The sequence below is a fragment of the Ambystoma mexicanum genome, chromosome 3q, assembly GCF_040938575.1.
Source record: "Ambystoma mexicanum isolate Mex_15411 chromosome 3q, UKY_AmexF1_1, whole genome shotgun sequence".
Taxonomy (NCBI): domain Eukaryota; kingdom Metazoa; phylum Chordata; class Amphibia; order Caudata; family Ambystomatidae; genus Ambystoma; species Ambystoma mexicanum.
The window spans coordinates 49,720,689-49,736,627 of record NC_090926.1 but is presented as its reverse complement, the minus strand read 5'-3'; the positions used below and the strand labels follow the sequence as shown (position 1 = coordinate 49,736,627).

The 15,939-nt window shown below is 48.4% G+C and overlaps 1 protein-coding gene across 1 annotated transcript in view; it reads left to right on the top strand.

Annotated features, from left to right (window-relative positions):
- LOC138582094 (arf-GAP with dual PH domain-containing protein 1-like) overlaps positions 1–15,939 on the top strand; it is a 144,347-nt gene that overhangs the window by 84,309 nt on the left and 44,099 nt on the right. The window contains exon 9 of the mRNA XM_069653049.1: positions 11,160–11,231. Coding sequence (XP_069509150.1) covers positions 11,160–11,231 — 72 coding nt within the window. The remainder of the gene's footprint in view (positions 1–11,159; positions 11,232–15,939) is intronic.

The window sequence follows — 15,939 nt, the reverse complement described above, 5'->3', positions numbered from 1 at the left end:
CAAGCCGGTGGAGGAAGCCAACCTTTACTGGAAAGCGGTTGATGAGACTCTGGAGACTGCCAAGAAAGAGCACAAGACTTTAAAATCACTCAATCAAATCTCAGCCAAGCCCATCGTCCAGTGGGGCAATTTCAACACCTGCCAGACCTTTTGCGGGCAGTCCTTCTCCCGCTCTTTCTATGGACAATATGGTTCAGGAGGCTCCAACTGGACCTCAGGACAGGGCTCCCCAACTGGTTTCTAATCCCCTCATCAAAGAGGATTTAATTGGGGAAAAGGCAAAGGCAGAAACTGTGCTTCCAGAGGCACCCCAGACTCCCCCTCCAAGTGACATGGCGGTACAGGTCCCCTCCCACCTGGTTGCGGGATGTGTAACATCTTTTACCCACGTGTGCGAGGGGATCACATCAGTGGGTACTCAAGACCGTCGGTACTGCATCAAATTCCTCCATCCACCCCCACCAACCACGCGGCAGCAGACGAATGTCATCAGACCATCGGCGCATCCTGTTGAATGAGGTCTAGGTCCTGCTGGTAAAGGCCGACATCGAAGTTGTCCCTCGTCTCCAGGTAAAAAAAGCTATTTATTCATTATACTTCTTTGTACCCAAAAAGGATCTAACCATGCGCACTGATTTAGATCTACATCCTCAAACCTCTGAAATTCAGATTGACAACTCTTTAGGAAGAAATCCTGTTGCTCTGGCATGGGCATTACATGGCCACATTGGACACTTTCATATTTTAATGTTGCCAGCGCACAGACTGTACCTCTTGTTCAAGATAGAAGTCACACACTACCAGTTTAAGGTACTCCCCTTCAGCATAAGTCCCTCCCTGTGTACCCTTAACTCGACGACTGGCTCATAACCAGAGACTCGTATGGAACATGCCTGGGAAATACCCAGAAGACAGTAGATCTCCTATTCAATTTAGGATTCTCTATCAACTAGAAGTCAAGTCTGGTCCCCAGCCAAGTCAAGTTTCTGGGGGCCTTGATTTGGACTAAAGACAGGCTTGTTTTCCCCTCCAACGAGAGGGTTCAAAACATGCTGTTCCAGATTTCTCATTATGTAGCCAGTCACCGGGTAACTGTTCACAAGGCGATGCGGCTGCTGGGGATGATAGCTTCCTGCATCTTCCTAGTTCCTCACGCTTGTTTGCGCATGCGCCCCCTACAGGAGTGACTCTGGAGCCAATGGTGTCAGGCCAGCGGCCATTGGGAGGATCTAGTCACTAGTGGTTGTCTCGACAGCCCTCGTTCAGTCTCTGCAGTGGTGGTCAAAGTAAAACCTTCTGTATGGGAAAACCTTCACCATCCCCACAGTAGAGGCCACTCTCACCACGGATGCATCTCTGTCGGGGTGGGGGCCAACCTCCTTCAACAGACAGTGCACAGCGTATGGTCCCCATCAGTAGCATTCAGTCACATCAATCTGTTGGAACTGCTTGCAGTGTTCAGAGCACTGAAAGCCTTCAGAGGGTAAACAGTTCTCATCCTTACAGACATCACCACGTCCATGTACTACCTGAAGAAATAGGGGGGCACTCCTTCTCTATGGCTATCCAAGCTATCCCAGAACATCTGGAAATGGGCACTCAAACACGACATTTTCCTTCTATTGCAACATGTTCCAGGGGAACACAGTCTTCTGCAGACGTGCTCAGCCGAGACTTCGACCTACCCGTAGAGCATGAGTGGCACTTGGAAAAGCACATTCTACTCAGCATCTTTGCAGAGTGGGGTTTTCCAGACATTGCCCGGTTTGTGACTCTAGAGTATGCCTAATGCCCAGATTACGCCTCCAGGTACCCTCAGAAGAACAGTCTCTGGATAACATGGTCTGGGAGATTTTCCCTTCTCAATAGGATAGTGCACAAGATGCACCAGAAACCAGTCATAATGATCCTGGTGGCACCCCTGTGGGCCCAGTAGCTGTGGTTCTCCCACCTCATGAGGATGTCAGTCCCCCCCCCAAACCCCCTCTCAGGAAACGGCCATGCCTGTATAACATGCTATCGCAAGACCAAGGGGAAACGCTGCACCCGTTCCTCAATTTAGCAGTTTGGCTCCTGAAGTCATACAGTTTGGGCTCCTTCAACTCCCCCGGAGATGTATGTACATACTCCGGGAAGCATGACAACCCAACAGCAGGCATTGCTATTCCAATAAGTGGAAATGCTTTCTTATCTGGTGCAATGTTAAGGACGTCAATCCCATTGACTGCTCCCCCAAAGATATTGTCCTGTACCTAACACACCTATTAGACTTATTAAAGTGCACCTGGCCGCTCCCTCTATGTATACCACATCCCAGAGCAAGGTTTCATCGTCAAAGATTCCTGTCATTAAGGCCTTTATGTAAGGGATTAAAAGACTTCACCCCCCCCCATTTCCAACCCAATGGGAGTTGAATGTTGTCCTCACAAGATTAATGCGACCTCCTTTTGAACCAATGCACAAGGCTAACCTTAAGGCCCTCACCTATAAGACTTGCTTCCTAGTGGCCATCACCTCGATAAGGAGGGTGAGTGAACTGCAGGCCGGATCTATGGGATCACTGCGCCGCCTGTAATTCCGCCGACGAAAATGTCGACTGCAATTACGGCACGGCACAGTGATCAGATAGATCACTTCTGCCCGTCTGCCCCAGCCTGCAATCCCTAAAATCACAACCCCTAGAACTCCCCCACCCCCATCACTTACCTTTACTGTGGCGCATTCCTGTGTGCACCGCTGAAATCCTTATACCCCTGCAGTGTGAGCTCCTCCCACTTACATGGGGCAGTGCTGACGGCGCAGGGTCCTTTTGTAAAATAAATTGATTTTTTTAATCTTATCCCCATTTACCGTAATGGTAAGCGGGGGACACCCTACAACCCCCGACCCCTGTTAGTGAGCCCAAGGAAAGTGGGGGACAACACTGCAACCCCCGCTCTGCTTGGGCACTGTAATGGCGGTCAGGACTTTTTTTCCGCGCTCCGGCGCAATTGTAGTAATGTCGTCACAATGGTGGCGACATTATGCTACAATTCCCTACAGGCCCTCTCAGTTCAGGACCCATTTGTAACTATTCACAAAGACATGGTGGTTTTGCGCACTCACCCACTTTTTGCGCCTAAATTCATCTCGAAGTTCCTTATGAAGCAATCAATCGAACTTCCCACTTTCTTTCAAAACCCCACTAACTTGCCAGAAAGAAGCCTTCATGCACTAGATGTAAAGAGAGACGTAATATACTACCTTGAAAAGACTAAGTCACTTTGAAAGACAAGCCAATTCTTTGTCTTTGTGCCAGCTGGTAGATAAGGGGACCCTGGCCCTCATTACAAGTCAGGCGGTGGACCATGGTGCTACTAGCACCATGGTCCATGCCGGATTCCGCCATGGTGGATGGCGGAATTAGCGCCCCATTCCAAGGTGAGTGGGGTGGTAATTCCGCATTCACCATTTGCCCTTCCCCATTCCCATTTATGCCCCATAGGGCATGATGGGGATGGGGAAGGTGCTAATTACGGCACCGTAAATTACGGTGCCGTAATTAGCACCAAGGTCGCTTAGCGCCTTGGACTTTGTGAATCAGGCGTTAAGGGTTAACGGCGCCGACGGTGCCGTTAAACCCTTAACGCCTGACTTGTAATGAGGGCCCCTGTCTCTAAATCAGCCATTTCCAAATGTATTGTAAATTGCATCATACTATGTTAATCTCTTCGGCCAAGAGCGATCTACCCTTTACTCCTAGAGCTCACTCGACTCGGAGCACAGGGGCTACCATAGCATTCATTACAAGTGTTCCTGTAGATTCCATTTTCAAAGCAGCAACCTAGATTTCTGTTCATACTTTCACCCAACACTACTGCTTAGACACACACTCTAAGTCTGATTCTCAGGTGGGACAAGCAGTACTAAGACATCTCTTTTCTACTGTTCCTTCACACACCCCACCACCATCTCCTGGTAGTGCTTGCTAGTCTATGCACAGCATATGATCTAAGCAGATTCACAAACATCAGAAGACATACATTACTCGTAATCGTATTTCTGATGGTTGTATCTGCTTAGATTCACATGCACCCACGCTTCCTCCCCTCTTGGAGTTGACGGAACATAGACATCTTACACCTACTTTCTTCTGTACTCACTCACGCCTCTGTAAGGCTCCCTCCCGGCAGAACAAAAACAACCGGCGGGACCACGACGCATGAAGGATTTTGGGTACACTACACGTCACATTAGGGGCAGTGATACAGTCACGCCCATCTCGATGTCCCTTTTCGATCTTCGGAAAAAAATGCACTACTTTGCAGTTACCAGTAGATGTCCGATTATATGCACAGCATGTTAATCTAAGCAAATACAATCATCAGAAATACGATTACGGTGAGTAATGTATGTCTTTTTTGGGGAGCAGCTCAGAGCTGAATGAACATAAATATTGTGCTCCTACGACCCCTCCCTTTTCTTTCATACCAATGGGAGCCCATACCATGGGAACAGAACTGTTCCATCGCAAACAAACACTTCCACTTTAAATTTGTTGCCTGGGGGCATCTGCCCATGCTCACTTCTCCCACTAGCCTCGCACATCAGTGGTTTTCACCACTCAATGGGTCTGGACACTCTACGGACCACTGCAACCCATTTTCTTTTGGCCAATTCAGCTTCCCTCATAAAAAATAATTTTTCTTTTAAATTCTTTACACTGTTCTGGCTTCACCGCCATGCCTTTGTCGTATTCCGGTGATAACTGGATTCACCTCTTGCGTTTAGAAATTCCCAGCCTCAGGCACGCGTAGTCTCATTTTGAGGTGTCTGAGCCCGACCACGTCTGGTACGCGCTTGACTGTTATACTAGGCTCTTGGCTCCCACGCTCTTAATAAATGACTTAGCCGGCGGAGGGATCATTTTGGCGCTTCCCCACCAAGGTCAGTGAAGGAGTTCATAAGAGTACAACGTTGCAGAGCTGTGCGCTAAGCTGAGGTAATAACCCTTTTTTCTCAGGGATCCTGGCATGGCATCTCCTACCCTTGGACCGCTACATGCAGTAGGCGTCCTCAGAATCCTCCAAGACTCATCTGGGGTGGCTACACCGGCTGACACCGGCACTAGGGCTGAGGGTTCTTCTGTGCCTAGTATCGGATTAGGTTCCCAGGGGCTGGGGTTACCAGCGTCTTTCTAGTTAAGGGTACTTCGGTATCTCCCGGGTCTATGCTTGAGATTCCCATTGCTCCTAACACCGGGATCCATCCCGAGGGTCTCTTGAGACCTAAATCAAAAGGTAATTGTTGCAAATTTAAGAAGTTCAATAATAATCAAATCCAAGCAAATACATTTTCATCAGCCTGGAGGATGACCCCATTGGGTCAAAACACATGTAGGCTGATTCTGCACAATAAATCACCACACACTGTATTTGTTGAGATATTGGGCCTCATTACGAGTCCGGCGGTAACCGTGCCTGAAATTCCGGCAGGTTACCGCCAGACTCGTATTACTGTTCCGTCTCTGTGATTCCCGGAATTACCGGGCCATTACGACCCCGGTGACCCAGGAATTCCGGAGGCGGAATTCGGTAAATCCCCATTCCCATTGAGTCCCACAGGACTCAATGGGAATGGGGAAGTGGAAACACCAGCACCATCTCGTGATGGTGCCGGTGTTTCCACGTCCGCCTGCAGGCGGGTGGTGTTAAACCCTCCAGGTCAGACCTGGCGGGAATGATACCTCCCGCCTGCAGTGCTCGAGATCACCCGGTGTGGAAACAACGGTGGCGGCGGGTTTACTGCCACCGTTATTTCCACCCAGGGTGACTCGTAATGAGGCCCATTGAGTCTATCTCATTTTTTTGGGCACGGTTTGAGAGTGACTAACTTTTTGTATGATTATCGTATTACTTTGGAACCTTGGCCCGTGTGCCACTCACCTTGCAACCACCTATCCAGATAATTAAAACACGACGGTGAGCTCAGATTCAGGGAAGGGCCTCTGTCCTTGTGAATCTAAATAAAAAGGCTACACGTCAGTAGGCAAAAGCCCTCATGTCCCAAAATCTGAAGGCTACAATATTCACAAAATGGCCGACCAAAACAAATGGCACCCAAGGAATGCAGTAGTATGTTAAGGGAGCATGCTTGCCAAACCTCAAACCTCCCAAATTGACACCCGCAGCAGGTCCAGACCCCCATATCGTGAACCCGGGATCACTGGCCAGGTCTTCACTGGGGGAGCTGGTTGTGAGGTCTACACCCAGACACCGAGACTGTGAATCTCCATTTCCTCTGCCGCCTACAGTACCACCAGGGTCATTTGAGCCCCGTTCAGGCTGGCAGTCCAACGATTGGCGCACTTCTTATCTGATCTTAATATCTGGACCACCCACATGGACCCCTACGTCTTGGACAGCTCGACACAGACAACCATACCTGGTTTACGTCGGCATGGACTCCTCTTCCTCCTATGTGCCAACAGCCATGTGGAATCCAACCTCGGCCACCCAGCCGCAGACCAGGTTCGAGGAGATGTTCTTCGACATCTTTTAAACCCTCATTAAGACTAAAGCCATAACGTAGTACTTTACAGAGATTATCATTGAGATGCTGCCTCAGCCGCCTGCACCTCGAATCACCCTGTCGCCTATAGTCACCTCTATGATTACCTTGACTACAGCAGCATCTACAGCGGGGCGAAGCCTGCGCCAGGCTCCGGGGCCTTCCCCCACACAGACGCCTACCATGCCAGTGCAGCCTGAACCCTTTTCTGCCAGCTCCTCAGCAGCCATCATCTCTGCCAACTCCTCAGCTGCCACCAATTTCGACCTTGGGTCTTGCAGAATCTCTAAACAAAGATTCATCGTCAAGCAAAAGCAAGGATATTCCTCATTCAGCTAAGGCTTTCCACGACAGGATGTTTGGACCTTTGGAATTCCTATGAGTTTAAGCTCCCAAAGAGCCACAACAAGAATTGGGTGTCCTCTCCGAGATCCTGTCCCTCAGATATTCTAGCAGATCCAGATTATAGATCCAGAAGGATGTTTTGGCAGAGGATAACATGATCTGTCAAAAGCCCCACGCGGTGCATGCCACCACTGAGGGGGTCGAGCTGCGTTACAGGTCCCTCGCTTCAGAGAAATTGTGCCTCACCACACACCGACAACCACACTTGGCCGGAGGTAGGTTCTGGGCCACTCTACGCTAAGCCTTCTACTTCAGGCAGCCCCTACTTGTAATCAGCCATGTTGAATAAGGAGGACAAGCTTTTGTAGGACTTTCTCCAAAGATGCCATAAAGAGGTCATTTGGTGGGTTTTGTTGCTACCTGGACAGGAAGCCAGAAACCCTGACAGTTCTCCCAGCAGCCGTAGAAGGAAGCAGCCTCGTTCCCCTTCAAAGGGCTTCTTCGGCGGATCTTACTCTACAACTTCAGCAGATCCAAAGAAGCAATGATGTGATGAGCCAGGCTCACACAACAGCAGTCGCTGCAGGCTCCTCTGTCACTTTTCACATTGGCAAGACCATTTCTCAGGACCCCTGGACACTGTCCTTGGAGACCCAAGGGCTGACCCCTTTTCTGTTCCTCTTCACCCTTCTTCCTCTCCTCCTCTCACCCAGATGTGTTTTACCCCTCTTCTGGAAGACAACAACAGGCTCCTCTACATGGAGGCCAGAGAGGTAATTCCCCCGGACCATTGAGGCCAGGGCTTCTATTCCTGTCTATTTTCTGTGCCCAGGAAGAAGCAGGTTGGCCTGCCGGTAATCCTTGATGTTTGTACCTTAAATCCTTTCCTGCCCATTGAAAGGTTCAAGATGGTCATCGTTGCCCTGGTCCTGGGATCAGTTCAAGGGGACGACTGGTTTTGTGACATGGACCTCAAGGACACATACTTGCACATTCCCATCTCAGAACCCCATCTGAGATTCCTGAGGTTCTCCATCAGTTGGAGGCATTTTCACTACAGCGCTTTCCTGTTTGGATTGAACTCAGCTCTCAGAGTATTTACCAAACTGATGAATACAGTTGACAGCACACTTTGTCTGAGGGGGATACACGTCTACCCATACTCGGAGGACTGGCTGGTCCGAGCTCCTTCTGCACACCAAGCAACCACTTTGGCTCAAGCATTGACGGACAGACTCTTCAATGTGGGATTCTCCATCAACCATCAGAAATCAACCTTAGTCCCTTCACAGAGTCTGAGCATTACAGAGATTTTGTGGGACTTACTGGTTGCAAGGATTTTTCCATCACAGCAGGAGATCCTGGATATCTTAGCTCCCACGGGGCACTTTCAGCAGAGACAGGTGACTTCCACTTGGTGGTTTCAGAAGCTTCTAGGGTTGGTGGCTGCAAGCTCCGCTAGGCACTCCCAGTAGCACTTAGCCACTTCATGGATACAATGTACGGGGAGGCAATCAGACTGCATCCTGATCCCACCCTTTTTAATCAAGGATTTGACATGGTGGAGACAGCTCACTAACCTGACTCATAGAGTTCCTTTTCAGGAGCCAGACCCAAAGGAGTGTTTCAAAACTGACTTCTCTCTCAGGGCATAGGGAGCCACATTGTAGCCTCTCGAAACCCATGGTCTGTGTTCCCAAGAGGAGAGTCTTCCCCATATCAATATCATCAAGCTTCAGTATGCATTTATTGTCCTGAAAGCCTTTTTTCCAGTACTCCAAGGGAAGATAGTTCTCATCCAGACTGTCAGTTCGCTCTCTATGTATTACCTGAATAAACAGATCACCCCTCCCCCCATACCTGTTGGCAGTGAATATATGGAAGTTGGCCATTGGGTATCAAATTTCCATGGGGGACGTCCATCTGCTGGAACTGCTCAATGCAGAGGCTGACCTCCTCAGCAGGATGATGTCCCTGCATCACAAGTAGATCAGGAATTCAGTCTGAGCGACCATTTTTGCACAATGTAGTCACCCCCAGTTAGACATCTTTGCCACAGCCGAGACCAGCAAGTGCTGTCTCTTCACCTACAGGGGACGAGTTGACAGGAACTCCTTGGGAGATGCACTATTCATCAAGTGGGATTTCCTCACCCTGTCAGAGTTTCCTCTAATCTCTCTTCTCCCAATGGCCCTGGAGAGATTCTCAATCAGCAAGGGTGCCACTTTCACCCTGATAGCTCCTCAGTGGCCATCCTGCATCTATTTCTCCCACTTGGTGCAAGTCTGGACTGATTCCCCTTCTGACAACACACAATCTTGTCCATCAGCAGCAGGGGAGATTCCTCCATGCCTTCCCTCGATTGCTCGCTTCAGCAGCATGGTTCTTGTGCAGCTGACCCTATGCCACCTCGGGCTATGTGCTGAGAATATGGAAGTAATCCATGCAGCCAGCAAGGCATCTAACTGGGACCAGTACAATAGCAAGTGCACCAGTTTATGTTACTGGGTTCTGGACAGGCACATCAATCCATTGTCCTACCTCATGAACAATATCCTCATCTTTACCTCAAATCTTGCAGCCTCTGGTGTCTCGGTTGACTCATGTTGATCTTATCTTTCAGCTATCGGGGCCTAGCGCACCACCCAAGACATCGTTTACCACCTCAAGCCCGGTTGTGCAAAGACACGATGGTGGTCTTAACAGGCTCTCCTGGCCAAGAGACCTCATCTGGTTTCAGATTTGAGCATTGTCCTATCATTACGTATGACTTCTACTGAGTTGTAGTTTCTCTCATGGAAGGTGGCACTTTTAGTGGCTCTCATATCTGCGTGTAAAGTCAGTGAGTTCCATGCTCTATCAGCATCCGAGCCCTACACTATTTTCCATATGGCTGCGGTGGTTTTACACACTCACCCAGCCTTTTTACCTAAGGAGTTGTCATTGTTCTGTAATAGCAAGGAGGTGGTACTGCCCACCTTTTTTCCAAACCCCCAGTCACCGGCATATCTTGCTCTTCACTCTCTCGATATCAAGGGAGCCATGATGGTTTACCTGGAGTGAACTAAGCAGTTCAGGAAATCGGATGCACTTTTCATCATTTTCGGCAGTCAGCACCCCTATTTACAGGTCACTTAAGGCCACTATTTCCAATTGGCTAGTCTCAGGCTGCTATTCAATGCAGAAGAGTGAGTCTCCGAAGTGCATTCATGCTCATGCCATCAGGTCCAAACCCATGGCCGTGGTTTTTTCAGTGCAACACCATCTGCTTTCTGTAAGCATTATTGCCTGGATACCAGCTCCAGGGCTGATGCCAGTTTTTGACAGGTTGTCCTACGCAACCTCTTTGCTACCCAGTTGGGGTTGCTCTCTCCCAAAAACTATTTCTTGCTGTGAAATCTCCCTCAATATGGAGGTAAGGGGACTAGAAACTCGTTCCCGACCTTCAGGTGCAAAGCTTCAGCCTGGCTGTCTGCCCAGGACTTGCTATGATTCCTAGCTCATATTGCCTAGGATCTCCACAACCGCGCTACTGGCTCATTGCCATTACCCTCTCTCTCACATTGCATATCTCCTTGCCTAATTGGTCTCTCTATGTATATCTCACTCAACTGCATTATCTTACCATGCCTGTACATGTTGTATAATTTATATATTTGTAGAATGCCTGTATTTTATGTTGTATAATTTGTATATTTGTATAATCCACTCTAAATGCTTTATGTATCATGCCTGTAACTAAATAATGCGCCCGGTTGCCCTTGGGCTTGGTGCGCTATACATATAAAATAAATACAAAATAAATACAAAATAGAGGTAGGAGTTAGAAACAGTTACTCACTGTAGTGACTACTGTACTCTTAGTTCATAGTCCCCTTTCCTCCATACGACCCACTAATCATTTGCATAATAGTAAGAAGACAAGCGGTCAAGGCAGATGGGTGAGGCTTTCGGGAGGAGTCCGTGTGGGCGGGCACGCCTATGCGTTCAACACATTTAAAGGGGAATTGAATTTTTGCGGTGCAAAACGCTCTGGTCCTGTCCCCATCGTGGAATGGGTTCCCATCAGTATGAGAATAGGGGACTGTGGGCTAGGAGCACAGTACAGTAGTACTCACTACAGTGAATAATTGTTTCTAATTATTGTGTCATACCAGGAGAGGGAGATATCTCCAAACTGGGTGGGGGGCGGGCGTGGTGTTCCTCATGGGAGGTGATTTACTGTAATCTTTGAGTAATTTGTTTTTTCCCCGTCTTTCCTGCAGCAAACAGAGGGGTTTAAGAAACGATGGTTCACACTGGACCATCGACGGCTCATGTACTTCAAGAATCCCATGGTGAGCAAATCCTTCAACCAGAAGCGCAATAGTACAAGATCTTCTTCCATGTGGTCAGTTATCCAGCTCCAGGTCTTGGGACCTATCTCGTTTCTTGCTGTGCAAGGGATTGTTTCCTCTGCTAAATGTATGCGTTGAAGTGGTTGAAGAGTTGGCCGTTAGAGGGTACCATGTCTCCAAGTTAAGGGGCAAAGGTACCGGCCTCATTGCTGGCAGGCTGTGCCGGCGTCCCCTACTAAAGCCTGTTTGGTACCTTGTTCGGGGCATGTTCTGCACTTCAGTGCTTTCGGCCTTGCACCTTCCCCGCACGTCTCTGCTATACCTTCCGCCACCCCCTGCATTCACCCGATAAGAAGCTGTGCAGCTGCGTCGCATTAAACGCAAGGTTAGGGGGATCGATAACACTTCCTGCAAACTCTATCAGCGCTGACATGATTTACCGCTTTTTTCCTGATTCACCTGGTCTGATGGATTCTTCTGTTTGAACGCTTCCCTTATCCCGATCAAAGCCTCCCTCCAGTTCGACATTCAACCCAACTCTTTACTTACTTTCAGACGGCCCTTACCTGAACCATTTCATTTTGCTGTCTCTGCGCCACTTTCTTTACTAATCCACTCATCACATGATTATTGCATTGCTTGCCGTTGTAACTATGTTACCCTATGCAGCACTTGGGCCTCATTCGCCCATGATGTTGCCATCCTACGATGTAGCTATTTCATTCTTTTCCATACTGTTACTTTCCCGCCTGTATCACTGTCATATTAATGGTCCACCTTTATGCTATGTTATATCTTTGCTTGCAGCCACATATTGCCTGACCTCTGCAGTCCCCTCCTCCTCCTGCACCATTGCCGCCGACCATGCTCCCCTTGTACTGCCGCCCCTTCCTACCAATAGTATCCTCGCAAGATTGATGCAGCCCCATACCATGAAGTTCAGCTCTCCCAGTTCATGCACCTACTTGACTTGCCTATGTACACCTGATGTAGCCCCGTACCATGAGGTGCAGCTTTCCCAGCTTATACACATACGTGACTTGCCTATCTACACCTGATGTAGCCCCCTGAACCATGAGGCGCGGCTTTCCCAGATCCTTTTGTACACTTTAACCTACACTTTTAAGTATTGTACTTCGCGCTTACTATAACTAGCGCACTGATGCCTGAGGGTTTGGCGTGCTGCTATAAAAGCACAAATAAATGAATAAAACAAGCTGTGTGATCACAGCTTGCAACCAAGACCTACCACCGTTAGGGTGGGACACAAAAGATAAAGGGGAGGAGCCAGGAACAGGAAGTGGCAGAGTGAGGTAAGAGAAGAAAAGGGATAGAAGGTGATGCAAAATAAAGAAACGAAGTAACCTGCCTAACGTCTCCTACGTTTTCATTTCACTTTGTGTCCCACACTTCAGGACACGAAAAAGGGGTCCCAGAACACTTGCGATGTACATTTGTGTCTGTTCTCTGTTCTCCTAAATCTCTACAATCATAGCAACCAGTACTGCCTGCGAAATGATTGCATCATGCCTCCCGTAAATTGGTTAACTGCTGCCACGATCTCAGGATGATTCCTTCCATTGTTTGCTGCTGATTGGCTCGGGCACCAGTGAAAAAGTGGTCCACAGTTGCAAAAGGCAAGCCATTTCTTTTTGACAGACTATATGAGTAGGGCCCAAAGAGACATTTTTGGGTAATCTATGTTGCAAATAATGCATTTCAAAGAATATATTTTCAGTGACACTTGCCATAATTAATAGCTGCACAATGAAGCAGCTCAACAAAGTGCCCTAGTTTGGCCAAAAATATTGCCCACTCCTTTTCAACCATCTCCGTGAAAACCTGGGTATCACTGATCAGGCTCTGGCCTGGCTGACCTCTTTCCTTTCAGATCGACCCTCCCAGGTTCAACTTGGATCCTTCCTTTCATCTATCTTCCTCTCTACCTGTGGTGTTCCCCAGGGGTCTAACCTCTCGCCCTGGCTTTTCAACCAATACCTGGCAACTCTCGCCCACTGCATTGCCATTTTCTGCTCAAATTTCCAGTGCTACGCTGACGACACTCAACTCATTTTCAAGCTGCCCTCTGCCACCTCCTCTCCCTCTCTCATCTCTGATTGCCTAACTGCCATTCAAGATTGGTGTGTCGCCAATGATCTTTGTCTGAATGCCAGCAAGACGGAGATCCTCCTCATCGGCACACCTTCACAATCCTTTCCCCTCACTCTCTGGCCGGCCTCCCTTGGCCCTCCTCCTACCCCCACCTGCAAGGCTAAGAACCTCGGGGTCATCTTTGACTCCACCCTTTCCTTCTCCACCCACATCTCTGAGGTCTCTAAAAAGTCAAATTTCCAACTGCACCTCCTCAGAGGTACTCTGCCTTTCCTCTCCTTCCCCCAGAAGCTCATGGTATCTCAATCTCTGGTTCTCTCTAGCTTGGACTATTGTAACAGCCACTTTCTAAATCTACCTGCCTCTACTCTCTGCAACTAATCCAGAACAGGACTGCAAGACTTGTCCTTGGCCTCAAGCCCTGGGATCGTATCTCTCCAGCTCTGAAATCTCTCCACTGGCTCCCAGTGGATGCAAGGATTAAATTCAAAACCCTCTGCATTGTCCACAAGGCTTTCTGGGGCCTGGGTCCAAAATACCTTCAGCTATCCCTCTGCAAATACCTCCCCTCTTGAGCTCTTCGCTCCTCTACCTCCAACTCACTCAGGGTCAGTCGTTTTTCTAAGAAACAAGCTGGGGGTAGATCTCTGTCTTCAGCTGGGGCCTCCCTCTGGAACAGCCTCCCTGCCACTCTAAAACTTGAGGAGAACCATCTCCGGTTCCGGAAGCACCTCAAGACCTTCCTCTTTTCTTCTGCCTTCGCTCCCCCTCTCCCCTGCTGATCTGTTCTCTCTTGGCACTCGTGCACCTGGCCACCCTCTGTCTTTTGGGCCCAGGTACCTGCTCATCCTGCCACCCTCCCGCACTGCCTCCGGGCCACCCCTTGCATTGGGGTCTGTATCTGTACCCATACAGGCCCCCCTTTTTTCTTCCTGCACTTATCAGACCTACCCTGTCTGCTGCCTTAAACCTAGCACTTGCAAATTGCTGGCTGCATTACCACTGTTTGTTGCCTTTATTATTTATTTATTGTTATTTATCTTTTCTCCTCTGCCTCGCACTTTCCATCTCTCCCCTCTCCCCCCTTCCATGCACATTTCCCCCCCCCCTCTCCCATGCACTTGCACATTCTCAATGTCACTGGGCCTAGTAAGATCGCTGTTTTGTTCTCCCCTGTTTCCCTCCTTTGCCTTGTCGCGCTCTGAAACACTTGTGTACGAGCGCGATAGAAATAAAATATCTATCAATCAATCAATCATCCCAAAAATGGGCCCTCGCTAGCATGTTTGCACTCTACTTCGGGGATTACCCTAATGCCCTAAAGACCTGTCTGAGCCTGATCTGACCCAAAGAACAACCAGAGTATGGGAAAGAAATGAATGTTGTGAATGTTGCACGAAAAGGCTTATGTAAACCACAATGACTGCCATTAAGAAGCCTGGGTATTCCAGAGAGCAGAAGGCAGAGAGGGAAGACAAGCCCCCAGCAACTGCTTGTACCAGCCCTAATCTCTTTAGGTGTGGCTCCAAGATTAGAACTATAAATCATTGCAAATGCATGTAAGACAGCAAGCTGTAAGTGGGAGCTGAGGTTATCCCAGTATACACCTTGTGTTGATTTATGTGTTTTCTTCCATGTGCTGGTAATATCCTAGTTGACTGGTTTGTAAATTAATCTTTTATTGCCTTTGTCAAATTGACGTTTATTTCCGTACAATTGCGTGTTGGTCATAGTCTGTGAACCTTTGATTCCATCTCAGTTTTTAGCGATGTTTGTTTGTTTGTTTATTTATTTGTATAGCGCTCCAGACCCAGGGGTATATGGGCGCTCAAGGATATGGTTACAGGTAGTACATTGGAGCAGTTGTGCAACATATATACAATAACAGAAATAATGTACAGAATTTATACAATTTACAAAAGTACTAAAGGTGTAGATAGCATGCAAACAGTATGATAAAGGCGTAAGTAGTTAAATAACGGGTATACAGAGAGAGCAGGAGCTGTAATGGCTGGAGGTGGCAGATACAGGTAGTGGTGAGTGAGTGCTGGTGTAGGATCCCTACATTATTTATTTAGAAGCCAGGTGATGACCTGGGATCTGAAAGGTTGAAAGGTAGGGACGGATTTAATGTTCAGTGGAATGGTGTTCCAAAGTTGGGCGGCTAGAACCGGGAAGCTGGTTCCGCCGGCTCTTTTAAGGGTGTATTTTGGCACCATCAGGTGTAGTGTGTTGGAGGATCTGGTGATCCTGGTAGCAGGTTTTAAGGTGAATTTATTGGTAAGATAAGGCGGGGCAAGGTGATTAAGGGCTTTGTAGGTGAGGCAGATAGTTTTGAGATCGATTTTTTGTTGGATGGAGAGCCATTTACATGATATTCTAGTGGCCGAGATGTGTTCTCTCCTAGGAATATTAAGAGCAGCTCGGAGTGCATTGTTTTGGAGGACCTGCAGTTTGTTGATTACAGATTTATTAGCGCCTACATATAAGCCGTTGCAATAGTCCAGTTTAGACTGTATAAGTGCTCTGGCTAAGGTAAGGCAGCTGTTGGAGGATAGCAGGTGTCTAAAGGCCCTCATCAGCTTGCCTGTGTAAG